This window comes from Mesoplodon mirus (genome assembly GCF_964341445.2).
Source record: "Mesoplodon mirus genome assembly, chromosome: 12".
Lineage (NCBI taxonomy): Eukaryota > Metazoa > Chordata > Mammalia > Artiodactyla > Ziphiidae > Mesoplodon > Mesoplodon mirus.
This window is the reverse complement of record NC_138988.1, coordinates 68,474,882-68,497,235: the sequence shown is the minus strand read 5'-3', so window position 1 is coordinate 68,497,235 and position 22,354 is coordinate 68,474,882. Positions and strand designations below refer to the sequence as shown.

Below are 22,354 nucleotides of genomic sequence, written 5' to 3'. Positions count from 1 at the left end.
TTCTTAGTCTGTGGACTCCTTGGTGTGCCAACAGCTATATTAGTTGCCTTATATATTATTTATTTATTACTCACAATAACCTTTTGAGCTATGATTAATTATCCCTAGGTGAGAAAAGTGAGTTCAGAGAAGTTATGTAAATTACCCAAGGTTACAGAGTTACTAAATAGAGTAGTAGATTGTAATGCCCGTCAGGGCTATCAAACCCATTTCACTGGCTGTCATCAAGATAAAAAACAGTTCATCATTTTAGTTAGATCAAAACAGGAGAATAGTTTATTCTGTTCTGTGTCAGGAGACCTGGGTTCAAGCTCTGCTTTTGTCATTTATTAAGTGACCTGCAGCTATTCCATTTTCTTCATTTGCTAATAAGTTGGATATAAGGACAGGACTGAGGACTGGGTCAACTGAGCACCCATCCACCCTCCCAGAGGGAGGTGTACACACATTGTGTGTACACTACTTGTTACTTTATATTCTAATCAGCATCTGCCCATTTCCCTAGTATACAGTGAGTGCTGGAGGACGAGAATCTTTCTTCATATTTTTGTTTCCAGCATCACTTACAGAGCCTTACACACATTTGTTGTTCAGTAAATGCTTTCTGCATGGATAAATGTTTGCAAGATGGCATTTACTGAGTTGAAGTACTTCAAAAAAGACAGTAGTGAGAAAACATAAAGAAATACTTCCATTTAAAAAAATCAAGGGAGGGCTTCCCTGGTGGCGCAGTGGTTGGGGTCTGCCTGCGAATGCAGGGGATGCGGGTTCAATCCCTGGTCTGGGAGAGCAACTGGGCCCGTGTGCCACGGTGAGGAGTGGCCCCCGCTTGCCACAGCTGGATGGGACCCGTGTGCAGCAGCGGGGATCTGATGCAGCCAAAGATGAATAAATAGAACAAATAAATTAAAAAAAATTTTTTTAAGTTATAAAAAAAAAAAAAATCAAGGGAATTCCCTGGTGGTCCAACGGTTAGGACTCAGCACTTTTACTGCTATGGCCCAGTTTCAAGTCCCTGGTTGGGGAATTAAGATTTTGTAAGCTGTGTGGCGCAGCCAAAAAAACTTTTTAAATTTTAAAAAGAAAGAAATACTTCCCTTAAAAAATCAAATCACTGGGCTTCCCTGGTGGCACAGTGGTTAAGACTCTGCCTGCCAATGCAGGGGACACGGGTTCCAACCCTGGTTCAGGAAGTTCCCACATGCTGCAGAGCAACTAAGCCAGTGTGCCACAACTACTGAGCCTGCGCTCTAGAACCCGTGAGCCACAACTACTGAAGCCCGCGCACCTAGAGCTGGTGCTCCGCAACAAGAGAAGCCAGTGCAATGAGAAGCCTGCGTACAGTAGCCCCCACTCACCACAACTAGAGAAAGCCTGTGTGCAGCAACAAAGACCCAACACAGCCAAAAATAAAAATAAATAAAATAAAAAGAATTGAAAAAAAATCAGATTACTAAATAAGGATGGCAGCGTGGACTATTGATATCAGTATAAAAGGCCTAAAGAGTTCATTTTTAAAATGTAAACTAGAATAGTTGATTTTCTCATCTTTAATGTTGCGTATTGAACCACAACATTATTTTACATTCTACTTTGAACGCATGTTTCATTTCCACGAGTCTGGCAAATTAGTTCAAATTTAGTTTTTTTTTTTTTAATTGGAAACAGTTATAAATAGTATTACTGTTCTATTGTAGTTAAAGTGTTTAGATAGTTATCACTCTTGATAAGTTTTAGAATAAATGAAGAAGAGCTCAGGTGTATAGTGTTGGAGAAATACCTGGACCAGGAGCTGGAAGATAGGGTTCAGGCTTTGGCCCACTCTAACTAGACATTGCCTCTCTGGCATCAGCTTCTTTCCTGTCCAGTGACGCAGGGGTAGACGCCTTAATTTCTAAGGTCCTACTAGCCCGAAAAATTCCTGATAGAATTCTAAATGTTTATGAAAGTTATAGGAATGATAGAAAATTCTCCTCAATATATTAACAAGCACTTAAAAATCTTGTCTATAACATGTATTTTAAATTTTTATTATGAAAAATTTCAAACATATACAGAAGTAGAGGGTTTTTCCCCCTGTGATACAGTGACTCCCCAGATTTAACAATTTATATATTGTAAAATTGGAGGTTTTTATCAACTAAATTAAAAGGAAAAACTTCCCAGCTATAGGCAATACCACAAAACTACCACTGTAGAGTTAACTTTGGAGCAGGCTAAATTAAATCAAATCTTGCTTTTGGTAATATTTTCAATTGGAGTCATTTTTTTAACTTTTCATTTTGAAATAATTTTTGACTTATGGAAAAGTTGCAGAAGTAGTACAGAGAATTTCCTTATATGCTTCACCCAGCTTCCCCTAATGTTGACATCTTCCTTAACCACAGTACTTCTATCAAAATCAGGAAATTAACATTGATTCAGTGCTATTAACTATTCTACAAATCTTATTTGAATTTCACCTGTTGCCACGCTGATGTCCTTTTTCAAGTCCACCACCAAATTCAGGATCCAACATTGTAATTTAGTTGTCATGTCTCCTTGTCTCCTCCAATCTGTGACAGTTGATCAGTCTTTGTGTTTTTCATGACTTTAACACTTTTGAAGTTAAAGTTAAATAATTGAAGGCCAATTATTGTAGAATATCCCTCAATTTGGGTTGGTTTGATGTTTTCCCCTGATTAGATTGAGGCTATGCATATTTGGAAAAATACATAAGTGATGTGCCCGTCTCAGTTTATCATTATCAGGAAGTACATGACATTGATGTCTCATTACTGTTGATGTTAACTTGGGCCACTTGGTTAAGGTGGGATCTGCCATGTTTCTCCACTGTGAAGTTACTATTTTTCTCTAATTACTAAGTATCTCATTGGGAAGGAAATACTTGGAAACTATGCAGATAACCTCTTTTACATCACACCTTCACACACTAATTTTAGCATCCATGAATGATTTTTGTATGCAACAGTTATTACTATGGTATTTGCCTAATGGTGATTTTTCTATGTCCACTGTTTCTTCTACATTTAATTAGAATCCTGCTGTAAGGAAGAGCTGCCTCTTCTCCCCTGTTTATTCAGTTGTTTATTTGTATCAGTATTGACCCATGGATGTCATTTTATTCTGTAGGTTATTATTCATTACTATTCTTATTTATTTTGTTGCTCAGATTGTCCCAGATTTGGCCATTGGAAACTCCTTCAACTTGGCTCTTTGGTCCTTTCAACATTGTTTCTTGAGCACTTTCTTACTTAATGACACCACTAGATGCTTAGGGCTTATTTGGTAATTTTCCTGCCCCCGGTCTGGAATCAGCCATTCCTCCAAGGAGCTGATTCCTTTTACTGGAGAATGGTATTTAGAAATGAAGACCTGGGTGCTAGGTATACTCATGCTATGGAATGTTATTGCTTCTAGAACCTCTTAACAGAGCTAAAAAATACATATATCTCGACATGCATATATACACATTCTATGTGTACTTCTGTATTAGTCTGTATATATATATTAAAAACTATGAGTACATACTGACACTTTCAGTTTCAGCCCACCACAGATTTGTTTTAGCTACCTCTCTTTGCTTCTTTCAAATTGCTTTCTCCAACAGTGAGAAACCTGGCTCTCATTATCCACAGTATATTTATTTATTTGCTCAATCATGGTATATACAGAAAGTAGTTTCAGAATTGCTAACCCATACCCCTGTGAAAAACAAATTTCCTGGGACTTCCCTCGTGGTCCAGTGGGTAAGACTCCATGCTCCCAGTTCAGGGGGCCCGGGTTCAACCCCTGGTCGGGGAACTAGATCCTGCACGCATGCTGCAACTAAGAGTCTGCATGCTGCAACAAAGATTCTGCATGCCGCAACTAAGACCCAGCGCAGCCTAAATAAATAAATTAAAAAAAAATTTTTTTTTCCTAAGTAGGAAATATCTGAGTATACTTCCTTTTGTCATTAGCCTATAGCATACATTGAAAACACTGTTTTCCAACTTAGGTTAGTTCTTTCATCCTCATTCCCTTCAGTATGGTTATGTTATTCATTTGTAATACGGTTAAGTTCATTTGTTATGTTTACCTTCCATTGGGGTTCCCCCCACACTCTGGTAGGTTTTAATTATTTATTTGTTTTTTTGGTGTATGAAACATTACCATAATTCTAGACGATACAAAAAGATATACTCAGAAGTGTTATTCGCCCCCTCATCCCTACTAACCTGTTCCCAGTTTCTCATTATTTCCACTCTGTTCCTTCCTACCTCCTATAGGTAACCAATCTTATTAGTTCCTGGTTTATTATTGTATTTTTTTGCAGAAATGAACAGATACATGTATTTTTATGTCCCCTTTTTGCGTGAAGGATAATATACTATGAGTAGAATTTTTAATGTATGTGAATAATCCTTTATATAATTTTATTTTTTCTGTTTCTAAATGTATTAAGAAAGGGCAATGACTAATTTTTTTGTCTCTCATCTTGTTAGATTGTACTTTCCTGGGAAATTTTAGAGTAAATGGTTTATTCTTACTTTTTCTCCCGAAAGCCCTTTTTGGTTTTCCAGAACAAATCAATTTGATAAAAATTTATTGTATTGTCACTTATCAAGGTTAAGGTGTCCTGCTTTCCCTCTTTGAGACCAGTTAGCTCTGTGTGGGAGGAGGACAGAAGGTTGACTCAAAAGTGGTCTCTGTCAGAAGCCAAGATCACCTTGTTCCTTTTGAAGTCTACTCAGTCTTTACTACTGGTTTGCCTTTTTTTTGTACGAGCACCCATATACTATTAGATTCAAAACCAAGTAGAAATCCTAGAACTAAAGCCAGTTCCACAGTGAAAGAAAAACTATAGACAGTGATCATCCATTATGATATGTCATTATAGATACACAAGAGTGACCAAGTTTCTGTCATTTCTGTGTAAAGGTACAGTGAATAGCTGGGGGAGGGGGCACACAGGCTTTGGAAGTGATAGATGTGAATTTTGAATCTTCGAATCACTACTTGATATTTTTATGACTTTAGACAAGTTACTTAATCACCTTGAGCATACAGCTTTCTCATCTGTAAAATGGGAATAATAATCTTTTACCCCCACAGATTGTTGTGACAGTTAAGGGAAGAAAGGTGCCTAATACATGGTAGACACTTAGTTTCTTTTTTCTATAAATAAATACATTTATTTCTCTAAATAAATGTATTTCGCTAAATAAATGTTTATATCATTTATTTTGTGTCCTTTAAATAGATTTAAGGAAATAAACTTCTCTTTCTCTTATACTCTACAGCCAGTCCATCAGCAAATTATTTTGTCTCTACCAGGGTTGACCTACAACCCATGATCAGTTTGTCTTCAGTAACAGTCTTAAAAATAATTATATATCTTCTTAGTAATGTTACCTAAATCATATTTCTCCAGGATTTTTGCTGGTTTGTTTTCTGAAGAACAAAGTTATGGACTGACTCAAAAGGCTTTTATTGAATTGTGATCTTTTGCTTCCTTTTAATAATTTCTTTGGGGAAGAGAGAAGTTAAATTAGTTTGACAGAATTTATTCTTTCTCAAAGAAATCATGATTTTTACTCCATCAGGATCCTAATGCTTGCAAATCAATTTTTAGATTCTGTTCCAGTGTGCTTTATGTCAATTAAGATGACCATCTTGTAATTTTTATTCAGTGTTGTCCTTTTTCCATTAAAAAAAGTCACTGTGTTCTAAGGTACTCTAATTGACATTATCATGATGACTGATACTTTAGTCATCATACTTTAGCTTCATTGCCTGTAGTGGCTACGTTGTTACTTTTGAGCTTTGCTTTCTTAGAAAAGCCAATCTGACATAAGGCTCTGAATAGCTACCAGCTCCTCTTCCCCTAGCTCCCATCTCTCACATCTTCTGAGTTAACTTCCGTGCTTGGAGTAGGCACATCAAAACACTAGCTGTGTGTGACTCTCTTGCCTCACAGTGCTTTCAGCCACATCTGAATGCAAAGAATGCAGACAATCGGGAGTATTTTCAAGTGTGAAAATTTCAACAGAGTGATCTGCAGGGATTCAAGTTGTTGGAGTACCCTTCCCTCTCACCTCCTTTCCCTCTGCAAATCCCACTGAAATGAGAGATGGGGAGGGGAGGGGTGGAGAATGATTTCAAAAAAAGAGGAAGAAATCCATGTTAGTGGTGGAAAATAGGAAGACTACAAGAAGTGGATCAGAAATTATGGAGAATTTCTGAAATAAGTAAAGTAGATAAAATTGGGCTGATGGAAACTAGACTCAGGAAACCCAACCCACAACAGGTGTAGAGAAGACCTCTGCAGAGGTACATACTGTTCTTCTCTACAAGCTTGGGCAGAACTCCAAGCTTAGTCAGCTGGTGCAAGGGAGCCAAGGCAGGCTATGGGGTAATCATCAGGGTTGTTATAAAACAATATGGAACAGCTGGGCTAGTAAGCCTGTAGTGTAGTGGTTCTCAACTTTGGCTGAATTTAGAATTACATGGGGAGCTTTTAAAATTCTGATGCCCAGGTCTCAGCCCAGACCAGTTAAGTAAGAATAGCAAATCTCAAAAGGATGGAACTCCAGGCACAAGTATTTAAAAAACAACAAACTCCCCAGGTGATTCTAGTTTGCAGCCAAGGATTGAGAATTACTACTCGAGAGTTACTACTCTAGGGCCTGGCTGTGACTTTTGCTCCCAAGCTAAAGCCAGTAAGGCCCAATTTCTAAAGTAAAGTAGGGATCTGCCTCAGAAGGCTCCATGTGTTAGGACTTGGACTACAGAATGAGAACATAAGTATCTTTGAGCTTTTAAAACAGATTTGAAGGGGAAAAAAGTGAAAGCAGCTCTGCACAACAGTAAATAAGCTGAAGTGTTGTTCCTGAAGTAAAACTTTTTCCTACATCACCAGTGGAAAAAGGTGTCCCCAGCCTTCCTGTGCACATGATGCTCAGCATGTAGTAAATGCTCAATAAATATCTTTGGGATCTTCACCCAGAGATCTGCATGATCAGCCCACTCCTCTTGCGAAAAGGCCTACCATGGAAGTATATCCAATGGCTTAGAAAAACTGTGTCAGGTAACTAAAATCACTTGATCTTTCTGAATCCTTCCTTTATAAAGCATGGCCAAACAATACAGAATCATCAGCAAATACCATGAAACGGAAGCACTGAGGTGGACTAAGAAGAAATAGAAAAGAACTTTCAAAATACTAATTAGTATCTTCAGAGATATTTAACAGGATATTAAATTCATGAGTCAGAAAAATCAGCTTCTCTGAAAAAGGAAAAGATAAGAAAGTATCTGGGGGGCTTCCCTGGTGGCGCAGTGGTTGAGAGTCCGCCTGCCGATGCAGGGGACACGGGTTCATGCCCCGGTCCGGGAAGATCCCACGTGCCGTTCAGCAGCTAGGCCCGTGAGCCATGGCCGCTGAGCCTGCGCATTTGGAGCCTGTGCTCCGCAACGGGAGAGGCCACAACAGTGAGAGGCCCGCATACCGCAAAAAAAAAAAAAAAAAAAAAAAAAGTGGAAATTAAGAATATGATTATCAAAATTGGAACTCTGAGGAAGGGTTGAAAAGCAAAATGGACAGTCCCAGAATCTTGAATTAGTGATACAAAAGATAGTGAAGAATATCTCAGAACAGAGGGGGGGAAAAAAAAAACACCAAAGAGATGAAAAGTGAAAGAAAAATTAGAAGACTGGGATAATAAATCAAGGATAGACGATATGTATCTAACCAAATGTGTAATGGAAGGTTTCCTAGAGAAAGAAGAATCTTTTTTTTTCTTAAGAATTTACCTCGCACACAGTGTTTTCTGTTTTCATTTTTTTTGGCTGCGTTGGGTCTTTGTTGCTGTGGCTGGGCTTTCTTTAGTTGCGGCAAGCAGGGGCTACTCTTCGTTGTGGTTTGTGTGTTTCTCATTGGGGTGGCTTCTCGTTGCGGAGCACGGCTGTAGGTACATGGGCTTCAGTAGTTGTGGCATGCAGGCTCAGTAGTTGTGGCTGGCGGGCTGTAGAGCACAGGTTCAGTAGCTGTGGTGCACGGGCTTAGTTGCTCCGTGGCACATGGGATCTTCCCAGACCAGTGTCCTGCACGTTGGCAGGCAGATTCCTAACCACTGCACCACCAGGGAAGCCCCAAGATAGAAGAATCTTAAGACTGAAAGGGCCAGTTGATGGTGGCACACAGGAGTAAGGAGTGCTTTTTCACCTAGATACATCCTGGTGAAATTTCCCTTTCTTTCCTCCCTCCCTTCCTTCCTATTGAAGTATAATAGACTTAAAATATCATTAGTTTCAGGTATACAACATAATGATTCAGTATTTTTATACATTAACAAAATGATCACTATGATAAGTCTAGTTACCATCTGTCACCTTACAAAGTTATTACAGTATTACTGACTATATTCCCTATGCTGTACATTACATCCCCTGACATTTATTTTCTAACAAAATTTGTACCTCTTTATCTCCCTCACCTATTTCACTCATCCCCCTACCCCTCTCTCATCCCCCTGTTTGTTTCTGTATCTGTAACTCTGTTTCTGTTTTATTTGTTCATTTTTTTTCATGTAAGTGAAATCATAGGGTATTTGTCTTTGTCTGACTTATTTCACTTAGCATAAATACCCTCTAGGTCCATCTGTGTTTTTGCAAGTGGCAAGAGTTCATTCTTTTTTTATGGCTGAGTAATATTCCATTGTATGTATATCTGGTGAAATTTCTTAATTCCATAACTTAAAAGAAAATTTTGAACTCTTCCGGGGAGAAATAAGCTATATGCAAAGGAATGAGAATCAGAATGACATCAGACTTATTTGTGACACTAAATACTAAAAGACAGTGCTTTGAGCATTGTCTGTAACTGAATATTTTAAACCTAAATTTCTATCCTCAGCCAAATTATCACTTAAGTATGAGAACAAAATTAACTTTGGAGTATGCAGACTTGTGCCCTTTTTGAAAAAAATACTATAGGATATTCTAAAACATCACAAAAAATAAAGCCAAGAAGTGAAGATCCAAGGCATAAGAAACATTAGTGAGCATAAAAGTAATTTCCATAACATGACAGCTGAATTTGGATCTCTGAAATGGTAGAACTATAATGTTAAAAATAATAATTGTTTAACAGTATGGAGCTACAGTAATTAACAAAATGAGGTGCAAATGGGAAATGAAGAGGGGAAGCAAATGGTCTAAGAAGGTTTTCTTATTCAAGGAGAGATTATGCTGATTGTCCACATTGATAAATATGTATATGTGTGTATGTATGTCTATATATATACACACATACACACATACTGTTGAATGATTTGTTTAAAATTTAACGTTAGGTACTAGTAAGAATAGCATGTAGAACTTCCAAGCGACCCTGCATGGAGTGGGGAAGTAAAGGAACGAGGAAAGTTTGATCAATTTAGTAAAAGTAATAAAGGAAGAATAACAAGAAAACATTATGTAGGAAATCAAAAATAAGATTGTAGGAATAAAATCAGTCATGTCAGTGATTACAAAAAATGTGAATGAGATAAAGTCACCTATTAAAGGCAGAAATTCTCATAAGGTTAACACAGTGATGACAAAATCTAGCTAGGTATTCTTTATAAATAAAACACCAAAGACCAAAATAGTCCAAAAATTGAAAATAGAGGAAAGATTTCATGTATGACCATGTTGAAATCTGATAGAGCTATGAGGGTTTTTGGGGTTTTGTTTTTCACATGCTTTTGAAGTATTTATGAATGTCCTGGCAAATTTTGTCCAGTAAGAGAGAACAGGTTCTTGAAACCATTTTATTATATATTTTTACAAAATAATGTAGTATGGTACTTGGGTCTAAAATGGATAGTGTTTATTCTTTCATATATTTTGGATTTATATAGCTCCTTCTAAAAAGGTATCTTCAAGTCTTCAGGTAGAGTAAAATCTTAGTAGAAAATAATCTTTTTGTTATTAAGAAATTAAGCCAGTGGACCTTTATTTTGGAATAGTATTAAAAAACAAAACTCCATATCAGTAAAGAATTTAAATAGCTCTTGGCATTTATTAAAAATAGGAGTACTAACATATTCAAAAGGGAAAATTCCTATAAATGAATGAAAATTACTACCATTTTCCTTAATGCCCTGTTTTCAGATTAATCATTAAATAAATATTTACTTTCTGGCCCTGAACTGTGTGTTGTACACACAGTTGTACACACTGTGAGGTACAAAATAAGATATTGCCTTTGCCTACTTTGAATTTTATTCATACTGTGACAGCTGTCTCTGTGGAGCGATTAAGTGGTTTCTTATACCAAGTTCTAAAACATGTTTAATCTGGTATAATTTACCACTAATTGCACGAAAATAATCATAGCTAACATTCACTGAGTTCATCTCTGTCTATCCACACATAACACAGTATTTTCACATAGTAGCCACCCTGACATTAAATGAATGCATGCCAGGTATTGGGCTAAAAGCTTTAATTCAATACCTAATTTAATACTCTCAACAATTAGGAGTTAGCTGACATTATTTCCCCTGTTCTATGGATGAAGAAACTGAGCTTCAGATAATTGAAATGACCTTGCCCAAAGCCACAGTTGTTAAGTGACAGAATGGGACTGGAATCCAGTCTGGTGTAAAGAGGAGAGTGGTGAGGATTTGTATTGGTATAGAATTTATTGCTGTGTGTATGCTTCCTGTTTAGACTAAGGCATATAACCATTTGCATAAATGTTATTCTGTTCAAGTAGCCAGGTTCCACACCTGCTCTCAGCATCTGTCCCCTCAGTGCCATGAGCAATCTTCCAGTGGTATTTGTTCATCATAGTACAAAATGGTACAGAGGAGGACAGGAGGCAGTTTGGGGGAAATTTGACCACCGTGCCTGAGGGGAAGAGTTTCTCTCCTAATCAGTGATTAATATGCCTCTCCTGATTTTAGAAATCCATCTCTGGATTTGCCTTTTCAGGGGGTCATTAAGATCCCACTGTCTCTTTGATGCTTTGCTCTGTTAGGCAGGAGATGCAGGCAGAGAGAAACTCCCTTGGCATGAATTAGGCAGCAGAGAAAACCCTTGCCGAGTGGGAGTAACCTGTCACAACCTGGTTTTCTCTGGCTAAATGACCAGTCTTGTCTAGTCGTAATGCCATTACAACATTCCCATTCAGATCCCCATGACCCAGTAATTGTTTTGGGAATGAGTGCAAAGCTATCAGACACCAACTACTATAATTAGAAAAGGGAAAAACAGACACTTACCAGAGCTAACGTCTTTAGGCTGGAGCGTTTACAGCACTTTTTTGGGGGGGTTATGGAGCCTCTTTCTCAGTTTTGCTTCCTAAAATACAAACTATACAGTTTTCGGGTTCTTGCATTCCAGTTTTTTTCCTTACTGCAGTGCACTCTTTCCTTTCCCCCCCTATTTTAATCGGAGTACAAATTGCTGTCAGCACATCGAGTTCATGTGCCAGCCACATTCAGAACAGGGTGTTCTGTGCTCTTCAAAACAAAATTGCTCTAGGGCAGTAAGAGAACAATAAGTCAGAGCTCCAGTTTAAGTGATGTTTTGCAGCAGACTGGGCTCACTTGATGTGGTTACACTCGGATTGCGCAGCAAGGCTCGGGTAATTTGGTTCGGTTTGACTTCGTGGGGTTTGGAGGACCTCCCCCCTTTAAGTTACGTAGACTTTAAGTCAAGAGAAAATGTTGTCCCTTTTTAACTTGTATATTTCTTTCTCTTCCCAAAAAAACCCTAAGTAGAAGCATCCTGTATGTACTTTTATTCTCTTTGGGCACGTCATAGATCATTTACTTCCCGTAAATCACGCTGGTTGGAATTAGCAACAGACCTCCTGAGCCCTAGAGGCCAAGCTCCCAGTGAGTCATGATGGTTATTATTAAATATTTATTAAATGAGTTTTTGCACTAAGCGATACAAGGTTAAAAGCAACCACAGGTCTTCCACAGCCAGAGCTGCCATGGTTTTCTTTGGTAGCAATTATCAAGACAATTAAAAAAAAATTGGATCTATGGGAGCCAGGCATGTCTGCATCTGTCACCATGATGGAGGTCCCTGCTGCAGCAGTCAGCTCCAAGGTGGGGAGGAGTTCTTGTCAGCTGTCTTATAGAACTTGTCACACCAGTGTTCCAATTTTAGAAACCAGTTAATCTAGCGAGAGTGTTTGCTACTTGTAGATGTAAAGAATCAATGGACTATACTCCCTGAGGCTGTGATACCTCTTCTTGCTATGGCATTCCGGATAATGTCAGTATTAAAAGGTTTTATATATACACGTAAAGACTGCTGCGTGTGTGCACGCACGCGTGCGTATCAGTTTATCAATTTAAGACTCTGGTACTGTAGGTAGTGCTTATTCAGGTTCAACTTAAAAGAGATTTAATAGAAAAAAAAGATTGGTCCCTATATAAGGTAGTAAGTATTTATAAGAGTTATTGCAAATGTTTCCCTATTAGGTGGCCAAAAACATTGGTTCTACCATATATTGTTTCTCTTAGAGAGACCGGCTGCAGTGAACATTTTTTTTTTGCTTTCTTAATTATGCCTTCATTATACTTTGACTTGAATTTTTTTTTTTTGCTTGCTTGCTTGCTTGACTTATCTTTCCCAACATGTTTATTAGTAGCCAATATTTTCTTTCCCTAATATGAAGGTTATCACATGTAAAGAGAACTTCTGAAATTATTCATATAATTTTAATATCAAGTATATGCATCAAGCCGAAAAACCAGCCTAGGAAACTGACACACAGGCAGGAATCCTTCACAGAGTCTCTGGATTTCCTGTTTTGAAAACACATTCAAACTTGATCAACCAAAAACCACAACGAATGTACTGATAGTTTCCTCCCCCACTAAATGTACTCTCCATCAGGGAGGAAAACACTTCTAACAATAAACCTCACTCAGAAAGATCTGTCAACTAAGTTGTGAGCTACTAGGATAATAAATCTCAATGCTTGAGATATTCTATAATACGTGGACCGAAACTCACTTTGCTCAGCAAATCTTTTTTCATGAAAAGTGTCATCACATTAGTCTAAATTAAATTTCTTGGGCAGATTTAAAAATATTTAAAAACACAAGTTTTCAAACTCTCAAATTCTTTAGAAACACCAGCCTTTACTCCAGTAAAAAATATATTAAGCCTAGGATTCCTTGCAGAACCTCTCTAGTGTGTATGTATTTGAAAATAATAAAGTTGAATTTATTTTGAAACTATTTCCAGTTCAAAAGAACTTTCACTCTGCTGCAAGCTAAGCTGTATTTTATCTAGAACATTCCAAAAGTGAGTTAATAGAGAGTCATGTGCATTTGTGAGTATGGGACATAGAACAAAATTTCTGTATGCCACCTCCACCCTGAGAGCCAGTCTAGCTCTTGCCCCTGTTTAGAAGGTCTGACTCGAGAGTCAGGCCTTCTCTAGTTTGGCCCAAGCGTCTTCGACTCCACCCTACGTCTGCAACGGGAACAAATCGGGATGGTATTAATCCTAGTGACTTAGAAAACGGTAGAGAACTTCAAAGCATAAATACCCATGTGACATTTCGGCCCCTAGTGTCTATGCCACTGCTGTTTACTCTTCAGGGTTTCTCTCATTTCCTAGGCCTGGGCTAAAGGTAACCTGATCAAATGATTAACTACAGGAATTAGCTTTGAAGCTGGTTTCTGGTCTACATTGAGAGTTATATTACTGGGCCATAGATTCGTAGAATTTTAGAGCTTCAAAGGACCTTTGAGATCAAGTAGTTCAAAAGTAGAGTAAGTTGGAATTGAATTTGTATTTGGAAAATAATTGTCTCCTGGAACGAATGTAACAGAACAAGTGATTTTTAGTCTCTAAAGCAAGTTATTGATCTAAAGTAGATCAACCAGTCTCAGAAAAGAAGCATTTTAGGAATTCCTTACATTTGAATCAAGGCCATTATATTACAGGAGTAGGAATAAAAAATTTTCTTATGAAAGACAAATTATTACATTGCTTGTCGAATGTTGTGCTGTCATACAAGCCATCCATTTTTCTTATTGAGTGAAAGACCTAAATGGAAAGGAATGAATATCTGTAATATTAAACGTAGTTGGAAAGTTTCAAAGAATTGTTTATCCCAGAAGAAAAAGTCTAACCAAGAGAAAAATATATATCTGTATGCGTTTTCCTATTTTATATTAACATAAAAGCCCCTTATGTAAAATTACCCTGGGAATGAGCTGAGTTTGAGTGCAGTGAGGAAGTAGGCCCTGAGAAATTGACCTCTTCACTTAACGTTTCAGAGGAGGGGGTTGAGTAATTTGATTTGTCGAGTTATAGGAGACTATTGATTCCTTCACATTTTACATTTATTACTGCACTAAGGGATTACAGATATGTTGATGATGTTGCCTTTGGCCTTTTCATTTTTATTCAAACATATTTGTGAATGAGATTAAAACTCTCAAAGAAAAAAAAAAGAGCTTCTATATTCAGTTAACCCTTTAATATCACTGGGGAAATAGCCATTCGGTTGTTTTTCAACCCAAGCATCCGAAGCCAAGATGCAGTTATAAATGTTTAAGCCTTTGTATACTTGATATTAAGTTTGTGGCATTTTGATAATTACCTATTAAATAATCTAGTATTTCTTGTTTTGTGTTATAGGTGAGGAAACCTCTCTCATATAGTAGGTTTAAGTTAAACCTGTGTTTCCACTTTATTATCCTCTAAGCTATCTTACTGATGTAGTTATCAGTAATTATAAGTTTAAACTTAAAACAGAAAGAAATATGATTGTTCTTAAATTTCCAGACTGGGTAGACTAAGCTTCAACAAGACATACCACGTATGTCTCTAGATGAAATGAGGAAGGAGAACTACTCATTTATCACGTCCCTGAATTAGCCAGTCACAAAGAGCAGCTCTGTTGACTGTCCTTCTCCTCTCCCTCAGTCCACCTGGAAGGCCGCTGTGGTGGAAGGATGTTTGATTGCAGAGATGTGGGGTTCATAGTTGGCGAAGGAGAAGACCACGACATTCCAATCGGAATTGACAAAGCCCTGGAGAAAATGCAGCGTGAGGAACAATGTATTTTGTATCTTGGACCACGGTAAGCAGCATACCAGTTCAGTACACAGTGAAGTTATCTAAAGAACAGGGATACACTTGCTTTTTCAATCAACCTTTTGCTATTTTCAGTGAAGTTAAGGCCAACAGTGGAAACAATTAATTAAATCAGGCTACAGTTAGTCACAGAGTGAGTTAATGGGCCTTATAATATTACAGACATTTGTAAGCCTATTCACTTGATTGATGTGTGTTCAGGGTAGGACTGACAGCAAGTTTTGCTTTTCTGTTTGTTTTGCCTGCCATATTGCCAAGAGAGGAAGCTGTTGGCCCTTCTCACATGATTCTCTTGCCCCTTCTCTCCTTTTCTCTAAATTAGGCAGGAGGCAGTAAAACGTGGGGGTTAGAAGTTGAAGAAGCACTTGGATGATTTATTACCACTTGAATTTGTGCCACCTGTTCTTATACAGACTCCCTGAAAAAAAAGTGTTCTTCCTGGATCTAAAGGCAGCAGAGATGACTCATTTTTGCCTAAATTTTTCCCATCATAAGGATATCCATTAGCACTACCAAGCTTAGAACTATCAGACACTAAGTCTCTCTTGTGAAAACATGTTTGGTATTATTTTTAGATCTAAAATTATACCATGAATCCAACCCTTCTATCTTGAGAAGTGGACCCTTGAGAGAAACCAGGGTGTTTTGATTCTGTTTGTGTGAAAGTGCATCTGCTTATCTCATGTTTCCTCCCTCTCTGGATCCTTGGATTTCAATCAGTAGGATTTTGAGTTATTGAGAATCTTGATGACCTGCACTTACCAATAGGTAATATTGTGCCTTTTGTACAGTTGCTTGCCTTTGTGTAGCCTCGGTCGTAATCCAGTGGCATATTTACCTTTGCCCTAACACTTGAGCCACTAATCGTATTTCTTAAGTGATGTTTTAGTCATGCCACTACCCACTTGAAAATCCTTGCAAAATGCTCTACACCTCGAGCCCTTTAGAGCTTTCACTGAGACACCTTTTATTTAATACCTTCTTTTTCTCTGTCTTATTCCTTTTTCAACTAGTATATTCCCACCTTAGTGTGTTTTATTTACATTTACTATGTATTTGTAGCTCACTTAGGTGAATCTGTTTCTATAAGGAACTTTTTAATTCAGGTGGTGCTATCTCTTCCATATCCAAGTAATATCTAACTATTTTTAATCCAGCATTCCAAAGTTACAGTAGTTCTAAACTCATATAAACAGAGTGGTATTTATGTCCATGTGTTTTCAGATCTAAGTTCCTTGAGGATGAGTTCTCTATACATTGTGAGCATATAATATGAATTGGTTCATTACATTTTAACCTAGCTGACAAGCCAGTTGTGGGAACAGATGTCTCAAGTTTAATGGCAAAGGGAAACAGGAATTATCCTTATATTTACTAATGCAAATAGTTCCTTGCAAGTTTAAATTGTTGTATGATTAGTGATTTAAAAAAAAAAAACATGCAACTTACCAGCTGTGTACTCGACTCTCCTAAGCCTTAGTTTCCCTTTATGTAAAATGGGGATAACGGTATCTCCCATACAAAGTTGTGGAGGACTGAATGAGATAATGCATGTAAAGAATGTAGCAAAGTGCCTGACACAGCCAAACCCTTAGTATGTTAGCTATTTTTGCTGTTGTGATGATTATCTCTCTCTTCCATTTTACTCTCAGACCATAAGGAAAGGGAAACCCCATTTTAACATATGGTAGATTTTTCAGGCATAAAAGTTGTCGACAAGTTTTCATAAATTACTAGATATAAAAGTTTTTTCATATGTTTTATGGAAATAATTTAGGATAGTTAGAAAGGAACATGTTCTTTTCTCTTCAAGATGTTGCTTAGTATGTTGAGGAGTCATTAAAAGTGCAGAGTCTACACCAGGAGACTGTCCACACGGGTGCTGCGTAAGATTATCTGTGTATATAGAGAATCCCTGCCCACCGGGCATGCGGTGAGCATGTGCGGTGAATTTGCTTGTCTTACCAGAGTCCCAGTTATAGATACATTGCATTTGAGTGTGGCTATAAATACGGCTGTTGCAAATATGTGTTCTGTGTTACTCTTAGTGTCATCTGTATTTCACGCTCCAAAAACCCCAGGGCATATACCTTCTCTTTCATTCTGATAGACTCCTTGGCAGGATGTTTTCATAGTAAGGAATTCCTAAAACACTTCCAGAGAAGCCATTTTCTCTCTTCTCATCAGGACAATGTCTTTAATATTGTTTTAAATACGGTGACTGATTAAGCTCTTTTGTTTCAGGTAAAATATGGCTAGTTTTAGCTTTTTGCTTTTTTCTTCCTTATCTTCTGTCCTGCACCAACCCCAAACAAAAACATAGGCTGCCAAGAGCCAGAGTATCTCAATTATGCGGCAGTGTGGGTCAAAAACTAAACAACTTTCTGGGACACACAGAGTCTGAATTTAAATCCTGGCTCTACCACTGCCTCTTTGTGTGATTCTCAGGAAGCACTTCTCTCTGAGCCTCAGTTTCTTCATCTGTAAAAAGGAAGCAGTTGGTAAGAGCAGTTGCATACAAGGTGCAGGTGCTTCTTGTATGCACATAAAGGCGTAATGGTCATTAGCAGTCATTATTTGTATCTCTGCTCTCTGCAGGCACCTGTCAGTTTAAGAACATTGATACTGGATTCCTTCTGTTACTGTAATCCAGCTTGTCTTTTGGTTAAGCCTAGAATTCCTCTTGTGGCGTTCTGTCTTTCAGTCAGATGAATTTGTGTGCCCTGGGTCCCTCCTTGCCCAGCCTAATCCAGCATAAATCAGACAACTTTCTGTAAAATAGGAAGTCAGGTTAAGTGCTCACAAAACAGTTCGGTATGAGCTTACGCCTCCCCAGGATTATGTGTTCCACATGTGTCTTCACAGAGTTTCTTCATTTGAACCCAGGAAAGACTGTAGAAATCATATCCTTCCTTAGTATTCTTTAATCCCGTTGATGATAACCAGAACAATTTGGTGCCTGCCCTCGACCCAAACCCTCACCCTCCTCGCCCCCAGCCACGGAACTCCTATTTTTAAGCGTTGTAAGGCAGCTCTTCTCGTCCTCGGCACTATTGACATTTGGGGCTGGATATTTCTTGGCTCGGGGAGCTGTCCTGTGCATTGTTAAGATGTTTGGTAGTGTCCCTGACCTCTACCCACCAGAAGTCAGAAGCACCCTAGTTGTGACAAACCCCAAATCTCTAGACATTGCTAGATGTCCCTGATAGGGATAGGGGATTAACCCCTTTTGAGAGCCACTGGTCTAAGGCAAGTGCCAGAGCATCTGTTGGGTTTGTACCTGTTTAGCACAGGGCTCCAAATAGAACATGCTGTCAGTAAACACATGCTCAGTGAGGACTCACCTGCCTACCTGATTCCCATCAGTTAAGGAATGTTCTTTTATTTACCAGATGGCAGAGACAAAATAGCAGATATATCGGTCTAAGAGCTCAAAGTAGAAAACTAGTCACCACTTCCTACAGTTGGCCACTGGTAATTATGTCCTCTTTTATTTCTTTGCTGAAGATACCCTTTGCCCTGCTATTAAAACTACCACACCCCATTCCTACCAGCTCTCACTCCATCTCTGTGCCTCTCTCTGGCTCCAGCTTCCATTTTCTTGTGTAACAGGGGAGGTAAATGAGTAAGCATTTTCTTCCTGAAAAATTCAGGCAGGGAGTAAAGAAGTGGTACAAATAGCAAGAGATGAGTGTTCCCACTCTAGTCCTTTTGCCCCAGAGAAAACTGAAGGTATTAATACATCAACTTGGCTTTGGCCTGGTTTCAAACCATAGCCTGAGAGTTTGAGTTTACTAAGATTTTTGCAGTGCCATTCCATATATTAAAGAGTAGTTTGCTTGAAACAGATGGAGCAGAATATATTCCGGTGAACGTTTTCCTAATATGCTGGGCATTGTTCTGCATGCTGGGAAACCACTGAACCAGACAGACAAAGCTCCATCAGAATTTCCATTCTAGTAGATGTGTGCTCCTTAGAATGCCTTGGATGTGTTAAAATTTTAAATGATCCCCAAAAACAAATTTATATATCCCCGTAATTTTATTCAGTAAGTTTTGGCTAAAAAGTGTAGTGTTTTACAGTGTTATAGCCAGAGAGCTATGAGAATACAGTACAGAGTATTTCTCTTGATGAGGTATTAGAGTTTGCTGGGGCTGTTCTTTTTGAGTATACATTTGTTTTCTGGTATGGTTTCTGAAAGTCTTGAAGAAACACTATGAGGACGTATATCCTTCCTGATGTGTGCACCTTTCCCCCATTTATCTGACTGGAAGTGGTACTTTTGGAAGGGGACAGCACTTTAAAGTTAAAAGCTTATTAAAACATACCTCTCCCAAACAGCACTGTAATGATTATAGTGCCTGTCTTCTCTGGGTCCTGATAAAGCTTCAGGGAAAGCCCTTATAGTCAAATAATGGCTGTTTTACAGAAAGAACTAGATATAAAATCAAGCAGAAAAAGAGACAGTGACATTTAAAATCACATTAAGCAAGCTGTCCCAAGGAGTGCAGGTGTTGCATTACATAGGAATATGAAGAAGAAAACTAACTGTAGCCTGGTTTCTTAAAAAAACCACAGCAGTGATACTTGGCACTATATCTTCTGATCAACATCTGGTTTGTCTTCAGGGCCTTTGATGTGTGTAGTTTGCAAATGATAGCTCTATGCTGATGTGATGCCTCAAAATACTGAAGGGGGTGCCTGGAAATACACCAATTCTTTAAAGTTTTATTTTTTTACTCTCCATTTCAGATATGGTTTTGGAGAGGCAGGGAAGCCTAAATTTGGCATTGAACCTAATGCTGAGCTTATATATGAAGTTACTCTTAAGAGCTTCGAAAAGGTGAGAAAATACCAACTTCTCTGAAATCATGACAGATTTCTTCTCCATCCACTTCTTGTAAATTAGTATCTTATATTACCAGGTGGTATAGATAGATGGTATTTGTTTGTATATTGTGCTTTTCATGACCAAGTTTGTCTCCTGTCTCTGACGCTGCTACTAGAGCACAGGACAACTGATACAGCACAGCTGATACACAACCAAGGAGCTCAGTGTTCTTATTTTGTTCCTATGTGTCAGCCTTTTTTTTTTTTATTAACTTTTTTGGGTAGAAGCCAAGACTTGTTCCCTTATTTGTTCCTAGACTTGTTCTTTTTGTACTTTTTTTCCTGGGTTGAAGACAAAAAGGTTCATGTTCTTGCCAAGCAGCTCCTTGGGGGAGTGGGGTGCAGTTTTCCAGGGCTGGACGGATCATACCCTTCACAGGAGTTGTGAGGAGGCCTTCACTGTGGCTCCAAGTTATCATCCAAAATGCAAGGGCTTCATGGGCCACCAAGCTCTATGGCAAGGAACACAAGGAACAAACCTGCTAACCCTAGACTTTTTCTTTTTGTACCTGTCCAAGTAGAAAAAAAGAGAGCGTTTGCCTCAGGTTCCAGAAATGGCACGCCTCCTTGAGTGTATTTCCATCTCAAACCCGCCTCTGGAGGCTCCCAGCAGCAGCTTCCCTGGACAAACGCAGAGCATATGCCTGAGCTAGGTATGCTGTCCCATCCAGCTACATCCTCTGCACCACCAGAGCCCAGCCCTTCCCCGAGAACCTCAGGAACTGCATCTTGTAGACCTTTTTCATCCCCACAGTGCTACCTCCATGTTCCATACTTCAAGCTTTGGACTGGAAACGTGACTGTTTTTATGTTATTAGACTCAGAAGGGAAATCATTGTCCTGTAGGCCTCTAACTTTGGGATCCTCCCCAAACAGTGATGTTCCTAATCATAACACCTTCCCCAAAACAAACATATGCTCTTGTCACAACCATTGCTTGTTGTCAGGTAACGTCTTCTGAAGTCCTGCTAGCTCAGTACTGATCCTCCAAAGCTGTCTTCACAGCACAAAGTGGTTTTTATTTTTAAAGAGGGAGAAAATAATTTTTAGCAATAAAGTAACCCCCACCCCTTCCCATCACAGCCCAGTGGACCTTGTACACTCAGGAGCCTCCTCACGGTAGTACGCCACAGCAAGCCTGTGCTCAGTCACGGCTGCAAGGGCATAGGCCAGGCTGCACTGCTAGGTGTATTTGAAACCACGTGATCAATCCAAGAAGAAGATACAAGAATTGCAAATATATATGCATCCAGCATAGGAGCACCTCAATATATAAGGCAGATGTTAACAGACATAAAAGGAGAAATTGACAGTAACACAATAATAGTGGGGGATTTTAACACCCCACTTAGATCAATGGACTGATCATCCAGACAGAAAATCAGTAAGGCAACACATGCCTTAAATGACACTGTAGACCAGATGGACTTAATTGATACTTATAGAGCAATCCATCCAAAAGCAGCAGAATACACATTCTTTTCAAAAGTGCACATGGAACATTCTCCAGGATAGATCACATGCTGGGTCACAAAGCAAGCCTCAGCAAATTTAAGAAAATTGAAATCATATCGAGCATCTTTTCTGACCACAGTGCTATGAGATTATATTTGAAACCATGTGACAGTGTGTGGCAGTGATGGAGGCAACATGAATTCATTTTCTGTTTTGTAATACTAAGAATAGATTTATAATCAATAAAGACTGAACCCAATATAAAAAATGCAGAATGCTTGTTATTAGATTTTTAAATAATAAAGTTAAATTGTTAAGAATCAACATAGGGTTGCCAGGAAGACTAGTAACTCTCATTATTCACTTTAAAAAGGAGGGGATATATATACCACTGTCTTTTGAATAGAGAATTTCATATTTACCCACTTAAGCTTCATAATTCTTATGCAGTAAATAGCACTGACACAGCCATTGTCATCTTCCCTAAAGGACTCCAGATTGTTCTGTTGACTCTTTATGATCCAGCTGTTCATAATGAAAGTGCAGTTGTCCCTGGATTCGTATCTATAATGGGGGAGGAGTAATGATACACACAGTATAAGTTAGCAGGTGATCATGAAAGCATTTGTTTACATCTTGGCATCACCTCTATCCTCTCAATTATGTTTTCCTTGAAATTCCCCAAGTACGCATCTGCAAGTTGCTACAGTTTGGAGGCTTTATTATGTCTGGTTGTTTCAGAGTGGAGAGACAACTACATGACCTGGAATCTTTAAAGTGTGTATGAATATACAACTGTGACTTGACTACAATAGTGTTACCATTTTAGAGTTGAAAAACTGAGGCTTGAGAGAAACTTGCCTAAATTATAATAGTAGTTTAGGGGCAGAATTTGCAGGA

General features: G+C 38.5%; 2 protein-coding genes across 21 annotated transcripts in view; one reads left to right on the top strand and one right to left on the bottom strand.

Moving 5' to 3' along the window:
* The window catches only part of FKBP5 (FKBP prolyl isomerase 5), a 107,326-nt gene that overhangs the window by 72,826 nt on the left and 12,146 nt on the right, over positions 1 to 22,354 (top strand). For all 7 annotated transcript variants that reach the window (XM_082637272.1, XM_082637271.1, XM_082637267.1 and 4 more), the window contains 2 exons: positions 14,938 to 15,094; positions 19,862 to 19,952. In XM_082637272.1, the coding sequence (XP_082493398.1) occupies positions 14,938 to 15,094; positions 19,862 to 19,952 (248 nt within the window). The remainder of the gene's footprint in view (positions 1 to 14,937; positions 15,095 to 19,861; positions 19,953 to 22,354) is intronic.
* The window catches only part of LOC309812928 (uncharacterized protein), a 136,604-nt gene continuing 134,217 nt past the window's right edge, over positions 19,968 to 22,354 (bottom strand). For all 14 annotated transcript variants that reach the window (XM_082637279.1, XM_082637285.1, XM_082637275.1 and 11 more), the window contains 2 exons: positions 21,877 to 22,018; positions 19,968 to 20,451 (listed from right to left, as the gene is read on the bottom strand). In XM_082637279.1, coding sequence (XP_082493405.1) covers positions 20,182 to 20,451; positions 21,877 to 22,018 — 412 coding nt within the window. In that variant the 3' untranslated portion in view covers positions 19,968 to 20,181. The remainder of the gene's footprint in view (positions 20,452 to 21,876; positions 22,019 to 22,354) is intronic.